Source organism: Mesitornis unicolor, unplaced genomic scaffold, assembly GCF_000695765.1.
Source record: "Mesitornis unicolor isolate BGI_N332 unplaced genomic scaffold, ASM69576v1 scaffold23625, whole genome shotgun sequence".
In the NCBI taxonomy this organism is placed as follows: domain Eukaryota; kingdom Metazoa; phylum Chordata; class Aves; order Mesitornithiformes; family Mesitornithidae; genus Mesitornis; species Mesitornis unicolor.
Window position 1 is genome coordinate 1,140 of NW_010183955.1, and position 21,015 is coordinate 22,154.

The following is a 21,015-nucleotide window of genomic DNA, read 5'->3' on the forward strand; positions in this document are numbered from 1 at the left end:
TACTGTCAGCGCTGGTGGATTCAACTAGGAACCACCCAGGTCCTTAGCAGGGGGAGATACCAATACTTTCAAACACAGGATAAAGGACTTTCCTGACATCTCACATTTTAGTTTATACAAGAATCATCCAGGAGGGGAGGTGATACAGCCTCTCTTTATAACCTTCACATCTCAGAAGCAACTTTTTCCAATTTCAGATGATGTGCAGGATAAGATTTGCTACCAGACCCCTCCACATCCAGGTCTTTACGTTCGTGCTGCTCAGTCAAATACCTCTGATTTAATGCAATCACTTCACTTGACCAGATCCCAAAAGAGCAGGGAGAAACTCTCTGCCTGTTACCCTGCTTTGCCTGGTTGAAAAGTGAGATGCAGAGTTGTGGTAAGCAAAGCAGGCCAAAAAAATAATGGAAGTCCCTGAATGATTCACAAAACCACTAAGCCAAGGGAACAGGAAAAGGTAGCATAGAATAGCAGAAAAATTGCCAGAATGAAAGAGGGGCCAGTGAGTAAGTGGGTGAATTAGCAAATAAGAACAACGGTGGAAAGCTGTTTTAATATTGTTACAGGGTTGGTTGGTTTGGTTTGGTTTGGTTTTCGGTGCTTGCTTTTGCTAAACCCTAATTTGTAAAGGAAGCAATTCTACAAAGTCTCAATTTTCATTAAAAAAACAAACATCCCTAATCCTCACAGATGCAGACACAATGGGGAAAAAGCTTGGAACTGCACTCTAGCATGCCCAAAAGGCTGGAGAAAACGAGCAAGAAACGAAACGATTGCTTTTAAATCTTCAGGGAAACTAAGTCCAGTTCATGGCAGGACTTTGTTAACTGCAGTTTCATGTTTAGTATTATCAGGACTGAACGGATGGAAGAGTACAAAGATGACGGTAACACAGCAAGTGTTGTAATAAGAGCGAAAGAAAGGAGTAAAGGGTGTTCTAGAAGATGGAGGTTTGCACAAAGGAAAATGCCTACTTACTTGCTAATGATCTCAAACTCATCTGTGCTTATTCTGGAGCAAGATAAGAAGTGCAGATATAATAGTATTGGATTCTTTTATCTCTATGAATGGGACTGTTAATTTTAAGTGTCTGGAGTTAAGGTCCCAAAGAGTGAGCAGCTCAGGTCTAGAAACCAAAATCAGTTTCCTTGCCTTAGGGGTGACCAAGCCAGTGTTTTACAGGATGGCCCAGCAAGCAGCACTGCACAATTTTGGTGGGTGTCCAGCAGAGATTTGGTTCTCAGTTTTTAATTTTGATGTCTCACACAGCAACTTAGTACTTTCTTTGTATAAAAAGCTACCATCATCCACTTTATATTCTTTTATAATGTTCAGTTTTAGCAAGTGGAGGCCTCTGGTTGTGTTGAGATTCAGTTATGTTGTAGGACAGTCCTAGCTGTACTACACTGTGCTGCAGGAGAAAGAAGAGGGAAAACTATTCTCAGCTGAGTAGTGGTAATTTCTGAAGAAAAGCTGGTCTAAGGAGCAATCCCTAATAACCAAATAGTTTCTTCAGAGTTTTAACTCCTTCCCTTGCCAGACTGAAGGGCCAGCCCCAGGAAGGTATGAGAGAAGTAAGTTCTTGCCAAGATAACACATTAGTATTAGGAAAGAGTATTCATGAAACAGCGATTGCTTTGGGATATTACTGTGGCACTGCAAATCACTACTAAAATTAATAGATGGCTTATGAGGGTTGAATCTTAGAGAAGGGAGACCACATTGCCCATGGACAAAATAATGTACGGTTTTCACAAGATTTATTTCTATCAAAGAAAGTTTCCCACTAATAGCAGTGGAAGATGTTGATCAGCTCACAGACTTCTTTAAATCAGCTTAAGGACAACATTGCAATCACAACAGCATTATGTGGGGGCATTTTTGTCAGCATTGACAATTTTTATCCTGTGCAAATGGTGGTGTTTAACAAAGACATATGTTTACACAGATGGAGGAGGGAGGTTGTAGTAATGGTGTGATTGAAAGTAAATTGGATTGGTTGAGTAGCTGATGCCAGCTACCGTTTCAGTCTAGGAGTAGGTGGGTACTCGAGATGAGCTGTAGTCACCTGGACCACATATTGAAAGTTTGCTGGGTACCCGTTATTGTCCATTAAAGGTGATCCCAAGATCATCACTCAGCAGCTGCTGTAAGCCCCAGAAGTGCTTAAGCTACAGCTGTTGCTGCTGCTCCATTTGGCTCAGAGAGGAGGTTACTTCCCTAGGAAGCCTCCCACAGGTCCCCACACACGGAGAGCTGGCTCAAGGCTCAGGATTCAGCAGGGCACTTGGCTTTAGGTGCTCCCATCCTCAAGGAAACAAACAAAATGTTCACTGGTGGCATTTGAGCACAAAGCTTTTTAGAGGTGGGCACATGGCACATAGGCGAAGGCCAGACTTGAGCATCCTTACAGCCCTCCAAAAGGAGAATTTGTTTAAAGACACTTGTCTCTCTCCTCGCCCTTGTGACTGGCTATCCAACAAGCCAAACACAAAGACAACCATCGCGCTGTTTAGCCAGACTAGCAGGACATCGATCTTGCACAAGCAACACCATTCTTGGAGCTCCAATGCTTTGGCTGGCTGAAGAAGGGCTTCAAAAGACAAAAACCCATTTTCAGGATCCGCGTCTTTATGAGCTGTCACTGCTAGAATATTCAAGTACTAATCGCTAATGGGAACAACACCTGTGGGCCACATCTTTTTTCACTGAATGCTATTCTCCTGTGAGCAAAGGGTCCACTGCTCCCAGCATCTCTCCTCTGTTTACAGGCCCTGCTGCAGTCTGGTGGTGATGGTGTCGGACACGGGGCAGAAAAGGACCAGGGCTACATTCGAGCCTTCGCTTCATTTTGTGGCATTAGGTTTTTTCCTTCTCTTCTTCCTACTCCAATTAATTTAAATAATGCAGATAACTTTTATACATTAAGGGTTTTCACAAGTAATGATGAGGTTTAGCTCTTACTGTAGTTTACTAGATGTCAATCCACTCTGCAGAGAGGTCAGCATCATACTTCCTTATGTATTATCTTGTGTATTATGAAGTGTCTCAACAAAGTGTTTTTATTTAAATTTAGATACAATTTTTTAAAGTTCTAAAGCTATTTCTGGTGGTTTCCCCTAATAGCTACCATTTCCCTTTCATAATTTATAAACCCTTGATTGAATTGTACCTGACTATGTAGCTAGAGCACTCGTGATACCTGCATCAGGGTTCATTTTACTGAGGGTGGTATATTGATGTGTACTTGGAAGGCTGAAGAAAAAAGCAAGCAGAGCACACTATGACATTCTCAACTTACCTACTCCAGACACACAAATATAAACTGCAAACATAATATTAAAGAGGTGACAACATTTGAGACATCCCAGGTGAAGGACTAACCATCACCAGCTTTCATTTACAGGGTCCTAGCTTTGAGATGGGTGACACACACCCCTTTGGTAATAAGCACTGCAAAGTCATGTTTCAAGAAGCTGTTTTCACAGTGATGGCTTATACACAAAAGTACTATTTTTTTTTCTTAAAACAAAATTTTGCAGCACAGCACAGAGCATTTTCATTGTTGAAATCACTACAGTGAAAAATATTTCAAAACCAGGCATTATTTGTTTTATATTTTCTCATTCTGTGGAAGGATCCGGGTATAACTTCATTTAAATAGGAAGAGTAGCCTTAAAGCACATGTAATTTACTGTTACAAACAGCAATGGATTTTATACACCAGAACATCTACACATATGGAGAAACAAAACCAGCTACATTGACTGTAATAATAAGATTGCTTCAGCAACCTAAATGACAGAGTTAATGCTCAACTATGTTAAATGGCTGCTATTTCCCTATTATAGTGGGTGATATATCTTCATTGTTTCAGTAATGCAGCCAACAATTGAGAGCTAAGTAGTAGCCACTCTTCACCTCCAGTAAGCTTTACAGGTATTTTATATGCAAAGAAATAGACTCCCTAAAATACGCCATTTACTACATCCCACTGAATTACAGTGTATAAACAATAATGGTCATTTGCTAAAACATTACAGCACATATTTGTTGTAGCAAAGGAGGTGAAGCCAGGGAAACCACGGGCAACGTATAAGCTTTTACTTTTATACCCAGATAACAAATGCAAATGTCTTTGTCAATATTATATGTGGGATTTCCGTTTTAACAATATAGGGTTTTATAATCAAAAATCCATTATGGTAGTTTAAGTTTTTATTCAGAAAAAAATTAATCTTGCAATAATACAAATTAAACCATCACCTGTAGACAGTCTCATGTAGTGTTCAGTTAGTGCTGTTCCTCTGGCCAGGATGAGCAGCCTTCGGCAAGTGGAAAGCCTGATTCTCTGGGAACCAGCTTCCAGCTCTCCTCCCCTCCCACCTACCCTTCCCAAAAAAAGGAGTCCCCGTGCTGGATCCTTTTACCTGCCCTTCAAAGTTTAGTACAAACCAACGCACCCTGCATTCTTCCCCAGTGAAGAATCCATGGCCAAAAGATCACACAACAAACAGGACATCTTGTGCTACTTTTTCCAGGGGGAGGAGGACAGGTTAACCAAAATATGCTCTTGAAAAGTAACTAAAAAGAAATATCAGTAATACTGGCTATATGATGATGTATATATGGGGAATATATACAGGAAATCACAGCTTCTCCAAGAAGTGCTCAGGGATCAAAAACCACTAATGACATTAATTGCAGGAAAGGGCATAAACACCACTGTTGAAGTGGTATTTTAACCTACGTGAAGACTGCAAATGCCTGGGGCTTGTATTGCACCTTGCACTGCTGAAATAAATCAGCAAAGCTTTTGAAATAGATATGCAAAGATAGCTAACTATTTTCGGGGAAACACAAAAGAACCCCAGAAAGGGTATTTGTTATCAGAAGTTCTTCCTTACCTAGAACTTCAATCAGTAAGGGCTATTTTGAGAAGAAAATTGGCTTTCAGTCATAGCCGGCTCGCGATGCAATACTGTGTAATTCAGTAAGTTGCTTACAACACGTTTGACTTTACTACTCCAGGCCAGAGGAGTTCAGACAATGCAGAGGCTTCTCTTAAATCGGAGGGCAGTCCAGATTATTTCTGTAATGAGGCATGAACTAAGAATTAGAAACAGGTCACAAAATTTTGCACGTTTCAGGATTTCTGAGCAAATTTGGATAGGTAGACTCAGTTGTGCAGGCTGTGAAACGAGGTTTGTAAAAAAATACCTATGTAAAGACCTCGTGTTACACATGTTCGCGTGTCTGGGGGACATTAGGTGTGAAGAGAGCGCTGGCTGCTCCCTGCCAGCTCCCTCCCCTTTCACCAGCAAACATACAGAGGGGCAGTTCCCTGCAGGGATGGGTCCAGCATGCCCACGTCCCTGCAGGACCTCAAAGAGAGCAAGTGTAAAACAGCATCACTTCAAACCAGCAGCACGCTCTTATTCTCAGTATTAATGCTTAACTTGGTACTTCAATAGGAAATGAAAGCAACAGTCCTCTCATATAGTGGGTTTGTCGCACTCCATTTTTTATATCCACTACTTAAAAGACCCTTTTCATGCCAAAGAGACATTTTGCCATACAGTGCTGGCATAGAAAGGTTTTTTTACATAAGTTTGGTTCCAGTTGCAGTTTTATTAAGCTCCTTAGAAATGCTGGTCAGATTAGCGCGAGCACTGCCGGCTAACTGACCCAAACTGCAGGCACTGGGGCAAGTATTAAATTTAGCTAAATTAAATTTAGGGAATTAGCTACCAAATTCTGGGCAGTCTTCATGCCATGAAGAGACCAAGCTGCTGGAAACTTGATCCAGATAGCAGCCTTCAGATACTAACATATTAAACAAAAAATACGCACAAAAATTGAGTGTGCATCTCCTCTGAGATGCTTTTAACTAACTTTAACTGCTTTAATGGATCTTAATTTATTCCACAGGGGAAGCTTTAACTCTTCTAGTCACTAACAAGCCTAGTGTAACGTGCATATAAATGAACAATAACATGAAGAAATTTTAAAACAATCTAAGTTCTGGTGTGGCACATGCATCAGCTTATACAGGTAGACCTTGCTCTCCATGCTTTAACCAATACACATGCAAAATACTGCAAATTAAAATCAGCTCTTTTCAATGCTATTAAAAACCTACACGTAAAGCATGCTAAACAAGTAGAACATTGCCTACTCCTTGTAAACTACAAGAAATAGGACAATTTCTCTTTGTAACAGCTTTATATTAAGCATTAGAGCAGGAATCTTAACAGCCCGTCTCACCCCTGAGGCTAATTAGATGGTGTACCTCACTGAAAAAGTCTCCAGTGACCCCAGCACTCACCCCTTTTTGCCAAATAACGTGCTCTCAACTTTTCCCGAAGAATGACAATCAGAAGCTGAGATGGGTTGAAAGGTTATTCTCCTCTCTATCTTCCTTTATTTTCAGTCCTTAATTTTAACAAATAATTTGTTCCCATTTTAGGAGCTCAGAATAATGAGGTATAGATGAAGAACCAGGAAGGACTGTATGGTCCAGCCTTCTGCAAAATGAATACAGCAAGGAATGCTGCTGCTAATTTTTATTAGGGATGTTTTTACACTCTGCTAGTTGACAGCTGGAGCATTGTTCACAGGCAAAAAGGAGCACCCACATTTTATTTTACATTGCAGGCAGTTACAGGAGTACTTCACACCTGCCAGTTTGCATCTGCCTAGGTATTCAATGTTTTCTTCCGAATTAGCCCCACACAGTACTCTCCCCATCAGCTTGCATGGCCTATGGCAAAACTCCGCAACATCAGCTATTTTTGTACAGAATAAGCCATAGGTGACTGTGGAGTGGGAAAGCTGGAGTATATTGTATTTCACAACACTGCAGAATGCTTACAGCGCTTTGACAGCTGTTCACAGAGGCACAGTTATGAACCTCAATTTTGCCTCTACCCATCCCATCAGCATTTACTCTTATTATCAAGAAACATGGTAGTGATTATTCTATTATGCTGTACACGGCTATAACCCTAGGGCAATTCAGGAGCTTAAACCATGATGTATGTGGCGGCTTCCTTGGCAATCGAGCACTCTGTAACCAGCGCAACGCAATACCAGTGCTGTCTCCCAGTTCAGCCTCTTTTTGGAAGCATCTGATTTCTTTTTGGCCATCTCCTCCAGTCAGACTAAAAGGGGCTTTCTCATCCTTAATCTGGCCTCTGAAAAAGTACAAGCATAAAATTAATGACTGCGTGCTGTGCCTTTTTTTTTTCCTTTTCAAAATAAGAGGTTTCTCCGGGAATGCTGATACTTCTAAATTTCACAGCATCAGTTATCAAAAAACCAAGACAAACAAAAAAAAAACCAACCAAAAATCTAAAGTCCAAAAAACCCCCCTAAGAATGAATTAGAGACAATGCCCTTAAGCAGCCTCTACTTACCTACTTTTTACAAAAACTTCATTTAAAAATACAAGCATGTTCTAAAAAACATGCCCCATTGCGATATGCAGCAAAGGTCTCACTATGACTGGACTTTTGCATTTCTCTCTGTTAAAATAAAGATGAAAAAGATTTACGTCTAATACCGCAAATAGCCTAAAAGAATGTCAGATTTCAAAAGGCACCAGTCATGTTTTGTTTAGTTTTATTATCCTTTATTATTTTACAATATATTTCAAAAACTTTTACAGATGGCTTAAACTGTTCTACAAGAGCTGCAATACTGTCATAAAAGCACACCTACAGACCGAATGCACAAACAAACTGTAATACCTACTGGTATTGAACCATTAATATCCAAAGGGTGTAGTCTTTTTGCAAATAGATGTGCAGTAATGCAAATGCAAACAGATGTTAATGCAGAAAAAGAAAACTCTGCATTCATGGCTATAGAACAGAGGACTTGTCAAACACATTTGGTACTGTAACATTCTAGACAGCAATATGAGTAGTATTACATATTTAAAGCAATACATGCTCTGAAAAGCCTGTATTTTCAATCTGTGCGTGTAAACAACCTGAATCGAAAATAAACTAGATATATTAAAAACCGAGACATCTAGTCTGCCAACAAGCTTTTGCTTCGTTGTTATCCTAGAATGACAACTTGGGTGGGTGAACTCTGACCTGCATTATTATTTTACATTATCATTTCCTCAGCATTTCTGTAGTATTATGACAGCCTGTGATTTTTTTTTAATTATTCCTTGTGCATAGGCACAGGGGAATAACTTTGATGCATTATTTTTTTTTCTGAGTCTCCACATGGTAAATATAATTAATATTATAGCAAATACATTGCCACAAAAAAGCATTGTATAATGAGGTTTATAACATTATTTAAAGTTCTCAGCTGTACTTCCCTGGTGCAACAAAGCAGTGGCACTGCAGTTTTCAAGGACTGTGTATTGAATCCTCTCAGGCACACAGTGTTTACTAACAGCTCAGATAGATATTATTCTCAACCTACAAAAGTTTTGCTTTTATTATAACTTCTGGTCACAAAAATTACCAAGGCATCTTTAAACCTACACTGTCTGTAAGTAACAAGGTAAAGCCAAATATTTTTAAGCCTATCTAAGCTGATGTACTTTCATGAGAATCTCATGAAAGACATTAGGAGGGAACAGTAATTACATATCAGATTTGTTAGGTAAAAAAATAAAAAGGGTTAAAGTCAAAATTTATGAGTGTGGCACTGTGGCAAAAGAGGCATTCAGTTCTGCTTTATTCTTCAAGTTTAAAGTTTCAGTTACCATTAAATATTTTCTAACAGTGAACATAATTTCTTAGGCAGATACAGTCTACATCCCTCTATTCTCTGCAGACAGTGTTGCAATGGGTCATCACTACATTCAAACACAGCTCTTTTTGCTACAGTCTTCCCAGCTAGCCTAAACAGCAGTGGTATGCATTAGTTATATACATCAGTCAGTCACACCCATCATTACAAATATGTTCTAGTTTATTTACTGTACATGTATACATAGTTGTGTTTATTCAATCCCTTATTTCTTAATCTCAAGCACTCCAGTGGTTAAGGGCAGGCTGGAAAAAAATTCAATATACATAAAAGGGTTATAAATTTCAAGTCTGTAGTGATTCTGGTTTAGGAGCAAAAGGGGAACGTCGTGCTCATGCTGTGAACATGGCTAGCAAAAATAAAGGCAAAAAAAAAGGCAGACTACATTTTTCTCTGGAGTCAAAATTTAGAAAATTAAACAAAATAATGTTAATCCGAAGGGATGCAGAAATAAAAAGGGCATTTTATTTAATGCACAACTAGAGCTATTAAGAATCTTGTTTCACAGAGGCCCTGAGACTTGAGTTAAATGGATTCTCCCTATCATGTGTTTCTTGTGAAGTCAAACTTAAAGCTCTATATGCATAAACATTTGGTATACAACAGTGGACCCATCTTTAAAAAGTGAAGCAATAAAACCTACATGAAAAACAAATGAAAGAACAATTTGATTGGAGGCCTCTGTCCTTTGACCCCTGCCCTATCAGGCTAAATGTCCAATAAAATGTAAAATGCAGCATACATTTGCTTAATCTAAAATTTTTGTCATGATTTATTGCAAATTGCACTTGGCAGTTCACCACACCAATGGAAAACTGGCCCCCCTGTTGGTTCATTCACACAGTCTTTGAACACCAAATACAAGTCACCAGTAGAAAGATCTCGACAGAAAGTTTGCTGCCGTGCTCAGCCAGCTTGCTGCACCTTCTGGATGTGACCCAACCCGAGACACTGCTTTGTCCTGCTCCTTACTAGGGCTTTCATCTTCTGGTAAATAGTCAGGTAGATCTGTATTTTGCTCGACTTCCACTGGAGTATCTTGGAACGGAATCAGCATCTGATAAAACACAACAGATTAAAATTATGTCAAATGTTGTAACTTAAAAGAATGAATCAAAGTTACACATTCAGGATGACAGGCATGCACGTTGTGAAACTGCTCCCCGTCCCTCTATACAGCAAAAATATAAATGGAACCTATTATCTATCTGGAATATACGATGCTTAGAAGATACACAAGAAAAGCTTTGGCTTAACATGGAAGAAAAAATCTCAAATAAAGACACAGGCTTTTTACTGTAGTTGTAAATAAAATACTGCAGGAAGAAGAAAAGGTTCACAGTGATCCTTTTTATGAATCATATATCATAACATTGTGGAGAGAAACAGTTACACTATTTCCATCCTTCTTCTGAACTGTAAGTTCTGTAAAACTGTTCTATGGATACATGGCCTGACATAGGATACCCTTTGTTCTCCTTGTACTGTATATGTAGCATTCCCACTTACAGAATCTTGCCTGGCATGAGATGTGGCATCAGACGTGCTGGTAAAGATACAGCCGAGCGAAAACAACTGGTATTTAGAAAGATACGTATCCTACCTCCTCACCACTTTCACTTTTCACAACTTGCTGTGCCTTCATAACTTTGGTAGATGCTATTGCTGTTGCCAATGCCTGCCAGTACACAGAAAAAGCCAAGAGCTTAGTGTGACAGAATGCAGTAATGCGAGGAGGTAATAATAACAATAAGAGTGCTTACCTCTGCTTTTAGGTCTGAGCGAATTCGTACCACGCACCTTTGAACAGCCATTTGAAAGGTAAAACTAATAACGCCTTTAATTTTCAACAAGGCTTCTTCACAAAGATTCCTTCGAGACTAAAATACAAACAAAAACCCAACAACTGAAGTACTTGCATAATACACCATGCAAAAATGTTAACAGTTAATTATTAAGGAATTCCTGTCTGTCTGAGTGCAGGTGGTTACTCAACAGCATTTCTGTAAAAGAGAAACCAAGACTTACATTTTAGTGCACATATATTAGACTCTCTTGCCACAATAAAAAAGGAAAAAATTGCTTACACTTTAGAAGTCAAAGAAGGATGGAATCAACTGTAAATAATTAGAGAAAAGTGCTGAAAAGCAAAGAATGTTTTTCTCCGTATGATCAGCTAAACAGTCCCCTCTGGTTAAGTTCTGACTGACTGAAGTGCTCATTGATGAGTAGTTAGTGTTTAAGTTGCTATTTATCAGACACCTTGCCTCCATACTGACTGAATGCATCAAAGCAGCTGCTGGATCTTCAGCTGCTTCATCTGTGGCAGCTCACGGACATCACTGCCAAGCATAAGCTTAATTCTCATTTCAAAGGGAAAATATTGGGTTGATAACCCACGGAATGTTATGTTTAAAGCAAGTGACATCGCCCGCTGTGCTGTAACACTACATTGACCTGTACTAGTTGCATCTGTTCTGCATTATCTTAGAATGTTCTACTATTATTTGTCCTTTTAACATTTGCACAAGATGGCTGCAACAAAATGGATTAAAATATACTTGGAGAGACTGCTAGGACAGAAGGGAAAAAAAGAAAATACTGTACCAGAAATCAACTGACAACCTTACGCAGGTTCAAACTAATAATGTATTTACCTTTTGCTGCAAGTTTCTGAAAGATATTAAATAATAAGCTCTTTCAAATACTAAGCTATTTCAAAGCATATTTATATTAGTTATCAAATAACTGCTGGTCAGTACTTGGGATAGCTTCACGCACAAGTAAACTGAATTATCTTAATATCTGGAAGAAGTAACCAAAACAGGCTTTTTTGTTGGTTTTTTTGTGGTTAGTTTTGTTTGTTTGGTTTGGGGGTTTTTTTTAGGAGTTTAGCATATATATTGAAACAATTCATTTCTGTAAGTTTATGTATTGAAATAACTAACATCTTTGACAGAAAAATAACATTGCTGGATAGGCTACAGTTCTCACACAGAAAATATTTGATGCAAAGATGATGGGCTGCCTTGCATGAATGAAAGTCAAAACTACTTTTGGACACAAGAAGTGACACACTTGCAGCTTATTATTAGCCTAAAGAAGTAATTTATGCTTACATGGGCGTATAGCAATTCTGTGACAGAATCTGACTTTTTACTCTGAGATCCCAGGTTAAGTCACAGGCTCCTCAGTTTAATTCAAAATGAGGCTTTCAGTGATCTGGTAACTGGTGAGTCACTTCTTAAAGACAAAACTTACCCAAGGTCCAGACAGACTCTGTAAAAAGCTGGAAGCTCAGCAGCCACTGGCCTCGCTGCACAAGCACCTTTTGCCAAGTAAGTCTAACTACAGCAAGTAGGTACAAACCCCAGCAGTGCACACCTACACAGCTTTCTGCATGGTACTCCTGAAGCATGGGCACAGGGTAGGACAGGTCAAATATAGGTTATTTTCTTGCACACCTTGTAGTTTAGCAAGTAGTCCTTCTAGACTACTGCACACTTATTACCATACCCTAATGAATACTGCTAAATGTTCATTTTCCCCTCTTTTTTAAGCTTATAATCAAATTTGATAATTAGATCTTAAAATAAAAACATTTGACCCCACAAAAAACAACTGACCTTTGCCCTCCCTTCCTGAAATAATCAATATCTACTATTTGAGGTTTCAAAATCCACAAGCATTTGTAGTATTTGCAATCATTCCTAACAGCAGCTTCTTGTTTCAAATCTAAATGACAACACAGGTAAACTGAGAACACAGCATTTACAGCCCCGTGTTTACTTATTATGCCTTTTACCACTCATAGATGCCACCTGATATTCTTTGCTAGTTAAGCTGGAAATAAACTGTTGAGTGAAACTAAGCTGCTTTTATTGTTCACATCCTTCCTCATTCTCCCAGTCCCATCTTATCCTGATATTTAAAACAGCATTATAGGGATGCTGAACTTCCAGGTGGGCACCTGAAGCATCACTAGCATTTCTTTAATCATTTGACAAAATACAGAGCTGTGTACACTCGCAATTCCCAGCCAGTGCACAGTCAGATTTTCATTTTCTTCAATAATGAGCTAAGAAAACATGCCAGTGTGCTCTGGGTGATCCTACACTTTTTCAGGATACCTTTGCCTCACCATTGGAAAGAAAGTCCACACAGTTCACAAAGCTAAGTTCCGTGTGTTGAAGAACAGAAAGAAACACTCTCAAGACAGAATCAGACTATAGCCAGAGTATCTAAACTTCAAAGTAGAAGTGGATTAGATTTCTTGCTTGAAGAAACCTGTGAATAAACAAATCAACTACAATCTTAAATACAAAACAAAATTAACATGAGAATACCAATTGGACTGAATTAAAAACACTTCAGAGTACAAAAGCCAATGGTGTTGACAAAGCACTGCCTTTCTAGAGAGAGCAAGTGCTGGAAGGCCAAGACTGTAAAAAATATTTACTTCGTATAAAGTGAGCTAGAGCAGTATGTTATTTCTAAAGGAATTAACTATGGTCCTATGAAAACAGTACAATGGGTATGCTGTTGATAAACTGGGCCTGTGGACATGCTTACTTGGCAAAATGTAAAGCAACAAAGCAAAGGATCAGGTTTGATCATTTAAAATGGGTACAAAACTGAAGATACAGAGTCCGGAGGGCACTTGTGGATAACATGCTTAAACAGTCTACATGCTGTTTGGCAGCCGTAAAAAGGCAAACATGGCCCTGGGGTGTTATCTACAGGGGTATGGTAGATAAATCCGTAGAAGTTATTCTGACATTACATAAAGACTCAGTGAGACCTCATTAACTCAAATGCCATTCTGGTCACCACGGTAGAAAAGATCTCACAGACAATGAAAAGATGTAGCAAAACCAGCTCAAAGAAAATAAAGCATTTCTAAATTAACAGTAATAAAAAAACCCAACCAGTGTCTGAAATCTCTCATAACTAAAAGGAATTTTGTTTTATTTTAGTTTAACACACTGATACAGCCACAAGATATCCTCAAGTGAAACTACTGAGGGTACCTTTCTTGACAAATGAAAGAAAATTAAGAGGCAGAAACTGAATAGGTTTTTTTGAGTAATTAGAAAGCCATCAAGGAAACCGCCTTAAAACATCTTTAGATATTCTGAATAAGCTCAATTTCTGCAAGATTTTATACATATCCTGTGATTCAAAATACGATTCAGAGAAATTGCTGACAATTGATGATGCCACACAAGTAGCCTGAATACATTCTTTCTGTGGGCAAAATACATCTCAGTACAGCAAGCTTTATTTATGTAAATGCTGAAGGTTACCTTACCGAATCATCAAGGCCATCTATATGCAAAACCACTGTCTTGGCACGCTTATTTGTGCTGCCGAGGAAAAACTGAGCTTTCCGTCGACGATAATTCATCTCATTCACATTGTCCATGTCTGACATGTTGGAAGACTGAAGAATATCATAGACTTCAGAAGCTAAAAGTTTAGTCTCTCCTGGTGTAGTGGTCCTTAGAGGAGAAAGGGATTAAGATTTGTAAATAGTTGGATTTTACATTAGTACTCCAAACAGCTGCTGCCCTGTAACTGGAATACTCCATGTGCTGCAGAAATACAATTATACAGTCAATAAATGACAAAAAAATTTAAATGGGAGAGGAGAAATTAGATAAAACTATTTCCTTTCCCATACTACAATTTTTATGTTGATCTGTTAATTCTAATATCATAAAAAACAAGTCTGTGTTCTCACACACCACAAACATAGTTTACATCAGGTTGACAACCGCAAACAAAACTTGGTAATAGATGCTCAGTTCACTGCTGTTACTTTGTGTTGAGCTTCTTTTTTTAAAACAACAGATCTCCAGCTGCCTTGTGATATGTTTTATTTCCCACGTTTCTTGTCAGATAGTAAAAATAATTTCTTTGTAGAACTATAATCTTTCCAAATGCTTCCTTCTCCAAAGTTACTGAGCATCAACAGCAAAGCAGAATCCCACATTTTCTTAAAGAATCCAAAGGTTACTTTTGACTAGACTAAAATTTATTGTATGAACTGTATGATAGCATTCTTTTCAGACAGAAAAAAATGTAGATAATAGATCATAATTTGATCCATTAAAAATAATTTAATAAGTTACTAATATAAATCTGTTGCCTAAATTCAGCCCTGTTTTAATTACGTCAGTGATTTAAAGATACGTGCAGAAACAAAATTATTACCGCATCAACTTGCAATTAATCTTAAAATGATGAATGACAGCTTTGCTGCTTTGTTTAGCAAACACTAAGTAAGTAACAAGTACCTTTGGATTTTTTTTTCCATTTGACTTCCTTAATTACCATACATTAAACACGTTTTTCCATCCTACCATATGGACAAGAAAGAACACTGAAGCAACCATGTTCAGAGTTCTACACTTGTGGGGGTCCCAGCTAGCCTTTTAAGGTTATTTTTCTTCTTCTCTGCACCCTGTTTTTAACAGCACTCGCTTGGAGAGGAAAAGGTGAGCACTTGTGATCATTCAGTACATTGATAGCATTCAAAGATAAAAAGAAAAAAAGGGGGGAAAAAGGGTAATAAGCAAACAACCAAGACCTAAAATAGCAAAGCACTTCGGCATATGTTCAGTTTTAAATACATGCTTACGTTCTGCTTTCCTACAGCAAAAACAATGCTTATGTTAATTCACAGAAACAAATGCTTGGAACTCGCAAAGATTTCAACTTCACCCTTCCATAATTTATTAGGGAAAGTAACAGAATAGATGATAAAGCCACGCAAGCTGATGTTCTGAGGTAGTAATAAATTAGCTTGTGCAAAAGCGACATCTTCTCAAGATACTAAGAAATATACCCACCTGTTAGCTCTAGCAAATTCTTTTAACAACAATAACAAAAAAACCTGTTTATATCAAGTGATTTAAAATAGAAGACTTTTTTTTGAAAGCTTAAACACAGTTAACTAAGCACACTATTGAAAATGCCTCTATTCCACCTACAGCACCCACTATGCTGTTGGTAAGAGTTTTTGCTTGAATACAATTGTGCTGTTGCATCCCAGAGTTAAAAAAACCCAAATCAGAAAGACAAATGAGAAAAAAAAATACTTAATATTACCCATAGTGTACATATATGTATATACACATACATACACAAAAGAAAGATAATTTAAAGTTCATTCAAAATGAACAGCTCAAAATAAGAGTCAGTAAATATGCAAGTGCCTAAAAGTAAAAAATCAACAGTGATTTTCATACAGGTTTTGTGCTCCCAACATTATAGTTGGCATCGTTCTTGGAAAACTAACAACCTAAGATTAACTGTAGTATTAAAATATACTGTTGATTTGAAAACACAAATTTAAGTCTGCTCTTATTTGATAGAGGTATTCTACAATATTCCTAAAAGAAGTCTATAGTCTATAGTATAGTCTATATACCTGTATAGTCTATACAGGTAAATGTTATGCATACGCACACACTCAAACAAGCTACTCAGATAATTTCCTGTATTTTTCCAAACAGAGGATTACTATTGTCTACCACCAAGTTACAGATGATATCCCTAGTCACCCCTCTTACACTAAAAAAAAAAAATCATTCCAAACACAAGATTTTAATCTCACATCAGGAGAATCTGTTGCAAAATAAGCAACTAACTGCATAATAAGCAGTAGCATAAAAGAGGCTACGCTACAAGGGCAAGAACAACAGATGTCACATAAGAATATCAGATTGCAAAACCAATCAAGTGATTCTACGATTCCACGAAAGGTGGAAAAAAACAGTTTTATTTTGCCATAATGCAATACTGTATTTTCAGCAACTCAGTTAAAGCAAAGATACACAAAATTTCACACAAACCTTTCTACAATTTTTAGTGTAATGGTAAATGAGTGAATACAAGCTTTGCATCGAACTGTTCTTCTTTCATTAAAACAATTTATACAACATTGATAAAAAGAATATAAACCTTAATATCAGACTACATAGAAGGAAGAATTTTTTTTATGATGAGGGTGGTAAAACACTGGAACAGGTTGCCCAGAGAGGTGCCCCAGCCCCGGAAACATCCAAGGTCGAGCTGGAGGGGGTTCTGAGCAACCTGATGTAGTTGAAGATGTCCCTGCTCATTGTAGGGGGGGTTGGACTGGAAGATCTTTAAAGGTCTCTTCCAACCCAAACTCTTCTATGATTCCATGATTTTTAAGAAAAAATTATCTATCTGGAAGTAACTATAATAAACCCTCTCTATTGGTTTGGAAGGGAATAAACCCTCTCTATTTGATTGGAAGGAGGTGATTATCCCCCTGTACTTGGCACTGGTGAGGCCGCACCTCGAGTACTGTGTTCAGTTCTGGGCCCCTCACTATAAGAAGGATGTTGAGATTCTGGAGCATGTTCAGAGAAGAGCCACAAGGATGGTGAGGGGTCTGGAGAACAAGCGTTATGAGGAGCGGCTGAGGGAACTGGGATTGTTTAGCCTGGAGAAGAGAAGGCTGAGGGGAGACCTCATCACCACCTACAACTACCTAAAGGGAGGTTGTAGAGAGGTGGGTGCTGGTCTTTTCTCCCAGGTGATGGAGGATAGAACAAGGGGAAACGGCACCAAGCTGTGCCAAGGGAGGTTCAGGTTAGAGATAAGGAGGAAGTTCTTCACTGAGAGGGTTGTCAGAAGCTGGAACAGGCTGGGCCGGGGGGGGGGGGGGGGCCCCACCCCCGGGGGAAAGAGGTGGTGGAGTCACCATCCCTGGATGTATTTAAAGAGCGGGTAGACGAGGTACTTAAGGATATGGTTTAGTGGGCAGACAGGAACGGTTGGACATTATGATCTCAGAGGTCTTTTCCAACCGAGCAATTCTGTGATTCTGTGATATTGTAAAATCAAGGTGATGTTCAAACCTGCCTGTTTCTTTATACACTATATTGGTAACAAAAAGAGAAATACAACTAAACTACATGTAAAATTAAAATGTAATAGAGTAACTGGAGTTGGGGTTTTTTTAAATAAGGATAACACATGGGTTGTGCTTTTGTTGCCTGAAATGAGAAGAAATGGCAACCTTAAGAGGGTTCTGAAGGCACTGACACAGGCCCTTGTGCTTGCTCATCTGGGTTCCCTTTTCAGGAAAGGTTGGACCAGAGGAGCTTTGAGGGTCCCTTCCAACCTCGGCTGTTCTACAATTCTGACAAGTGCTGTGCTACCCTGCTAGGGAAATGGTGGTCTCTGGTTAGAGCAGAGTAACAGTTGGTAAGAGCTGGTTACAACCTCTTTCAGAGGCGGTAACATCTTACATTACTTCAGCAAGATTCAGAAGATGCCTGTCAGAAACCCAAATCTTTGATTTTCACTGTCTTCCTGAATTCCTGTCATCCTAGATGGCTGCCTGTCCTTCCATTATGTTCACCCAAGGCTGGCTGTATAAGTAATACGAACACAGAATCCAAGTGACATGTGCTGTATCTGTCAGAAGAGGATACAAGAAATAGTTCTCATTTGCTTCACAATTAAAAATAACTTGGTAAACATGGTCCAAGTGCTGCAGAGGTTTTATAACAAGACATTTTTTAAAATTTTAGCTAAACTTAAAGGACATGAAAATTACTGTCTACAACTTCAAAGGTTTTTGTGACATGGGTTGAGCATGCATGCTTGGAAAGAATATGGAAGCAGAATACAGCATTATGGCTGCACAACCAGCATGTGATTTCAGTATACACACAGCATCTTAAACGATAATAGAAGGGTCCCAACAACCTTCCTACCATAGCTGCATCTGATGTAAAGGTAACACAGAAAGTTATGTATCTTCATTCAGAAAAAGTAAAAAGGCTGAGAAAGACTAATATGGTGGATTTTCCCCTTTTGAAGAAAGACGAGATAGTATAAAATACAAAGCCCTGCCCCTGGGGAGGAACAACCCCAGGCACCAGCTGGAAAGCAGCTTGGCAGAGAAGGTCCTAAGGGTCCTGGTGGATATGAAGTTCAACATTAGCCAGCTACATGATGTTAGAGCAAAGAAGGCTTAACGGTGTCCTGGGTTGCATTAGGAGGAGCATTGCCAGCACATCAAGGGAGGTGATCCTGGCCCTCTACTCAGCACTGAGGCAACACCTGAAGTGCTGTGTCCAGGTCTGGGCTCCCCAGTACAAAAGAGATATGGACATGCTGGAGAGAGTCCAATAAAGGGTCAGAAAGACAATTAAAGGGCTGACGAGGAAAAGCTGAGAGAGCTGGGACTGTTCAGCCTGGAGATGAGATGGCTTGGGGGGTGGAATCTCAATGTATATAAATACCTGAAGGAAGGGTGCAAAGAGGATGAAGCCAGGCTCTCTTCAGTGGTGCCCAGTGACAGAACCAGAGTCAGCAGGCACAACTGAAACACAGGCAGTTCCCTCTGAACATCAGGAAACACTTTTCTGCTGTAAGGGTGACTGAGCACTGTCACAGGTTGCCCAGAGAGGCTGTGGAGTCTCCATCCATGGAGATACTAACAAGCCACCTGGACGTGGTCCTGGGAAATGTGGTTTAGGCAACCCCGCCTGAGCAGAGGGATTGGACCAGATGACCTCCAGAGGTCCTTTCACACCTCAACCACTCTGGGAGTCTACGAACACATATTAGAAGTTGGTAAGTCATTTGATAAATTCAAACGGCAAAGTACAAGGAGCATATCCATTTTTATCTACTTGTGGATAGTTATTTTTTCAGGTTAAGAATATTTTAGAAGCTAGGCTTTTATGTAAGTAAAGCAAAAATGTATTTCATTTTTCTGCCAACTATTTTACTTACTTATTGTCTTCTGCAGAGTTTTGCGTGACAGCTTACATAACTCTAATGCACCTAATAATTTAGAACTGAAATACAAGAGCTTTGTAATTTTATTCTGATTTCAGAAATTTCCTGCTCCCACATTCAGATTTACTGTTCACTGCTCAGTCCTAAATTGTTTTATCTTAAGGCATCAAGAACTAAAGGCAAGGCTAGATGGAAAAGACGAGGCTTTCATCTCGAAGTCATTAAATAATTTGTCAATTGGTACTTCAAATGTTTTGACCTTAGCTTACAGCATGATTATACAGTAATCAACAAAAAGGGCTACAGAAAGGGTTGTCAAGCACCGGAACAGGCTGCCCAGGGAGGTCATGGAGTCACCATCCCTGGAGGTGTTTACAAGGCAAGTAGATGCCGTACTTAGGAACATGGTCTAGTGGCAGACTTTGGGCTGGTTCGATGGTTGGACTCGATGATCTTAAAGGTCTTTTTCAACTGAAACCACTCTATGATTCTACAAAAAGTTACTAAGCTTATAACAACAGTTCAGAAACTCTTAATGCAAAACTTAAAAATCCAGTAGTTTACTGGTTCAAACATGACATTGATTTAAGGAAAACACTGCTCCACGTTTTCTCCCTCAATCTATAGCAATTTTTTTTTGTAATTTTGCTTAGCACAATAACTGTATTCAGTAAATTTAGCATAGAGCCCAAAATGAGATCACACAGGAATACCGCAGAAATATTTTAATCTCAAGTCATTTCACAACGCAGATCAAAATGTCAACATATATAAGCTCACTCAGGAGTTTACATTTTTACTTTCTCTCTTAATCAAATCTGATGTAGCTCAGGAATACTCAATTTGTAATCTAGGGACCAATTTCAGCCTTGTACCAATGGACCTTTTTCCCCAGGGTTGCTCAGGAATAAGTAATCCAAAGACAGACCAACCATTCTCAACTTAGGTTTCTATCTTTTTAAGTCAGTTGAGGTAAAATTTCCTGTACTGACATTTCTAGGAGTTTACATACCAATGGAAAAATAGTACCTTAAAGCTCAGATCTCTTAAAAAAAATAACAACAAATCCACCATACTATTTGAGTCTAACAAATATGAAGTCTGAAGAACAAAAATTTCTTCATTACCCAAGGTAAGGTTCAGATATGTGGCAAGACCTCAGCTGAATCCCATACTAAATACCTACTTACAAATTAAAAGTAAAAATAGCTCTCAGATTTAACTTACATTCTTTTCATAGAAAAATCCTAAGCAAGTCAGTGAACGTAACAAAGGACTGAAAGCATGATCTTTTCTTCAAAATACCAGTTTGAGGGACTCCATTTCTAGAATGACCCAAGCTTAAGATCACATAGTAGTAGATATTTTCACTTGAACACAATCCTTTTCATACATGCAACTACTGCCCCTATAAGGCAGATCTAACATTTTTCCCTA

At 38.8% G+C, this 21,015-nt stretch overlaps 1 protein-coding gene across 1 annotated transcript in view; it reads right to left on the bottom strand.

Moving 5' to 3' along the window:
- Positions 1–7,614: 7,614 nt before the first annotated feature.
- The window catches only part of ARMC1 (armadillo repeat containing 1), a 28,250-nt gene continuing 14,849 nt past the window's right edge, over positions 7,615–21,015 (bottom strand). Inside the window, exons 3-6 of the mRNA XM_010184316.1 lie at positions 14,096–14,285; positions 10,548–10,664; positions 10,388–10,462; positions 7,615–9,841 (exon numbers count right to left, since the gene is read on the bottom strand). Of these exons, the coding sequence (XP_010182618.1) occupies positions 9,650–9,841; positions 10,388–10,462; positions 10,548–10,664; positions 14,096–14,285 (574 nt within the window). The 3' untranslated portion in view covers positions 7,615–9,649. The remainder of the gene's footprint in view (positions 9,842–10,387; positions 10,463–10,547; positions 10,665–14,095; positions 14,286–21,015) is intronic.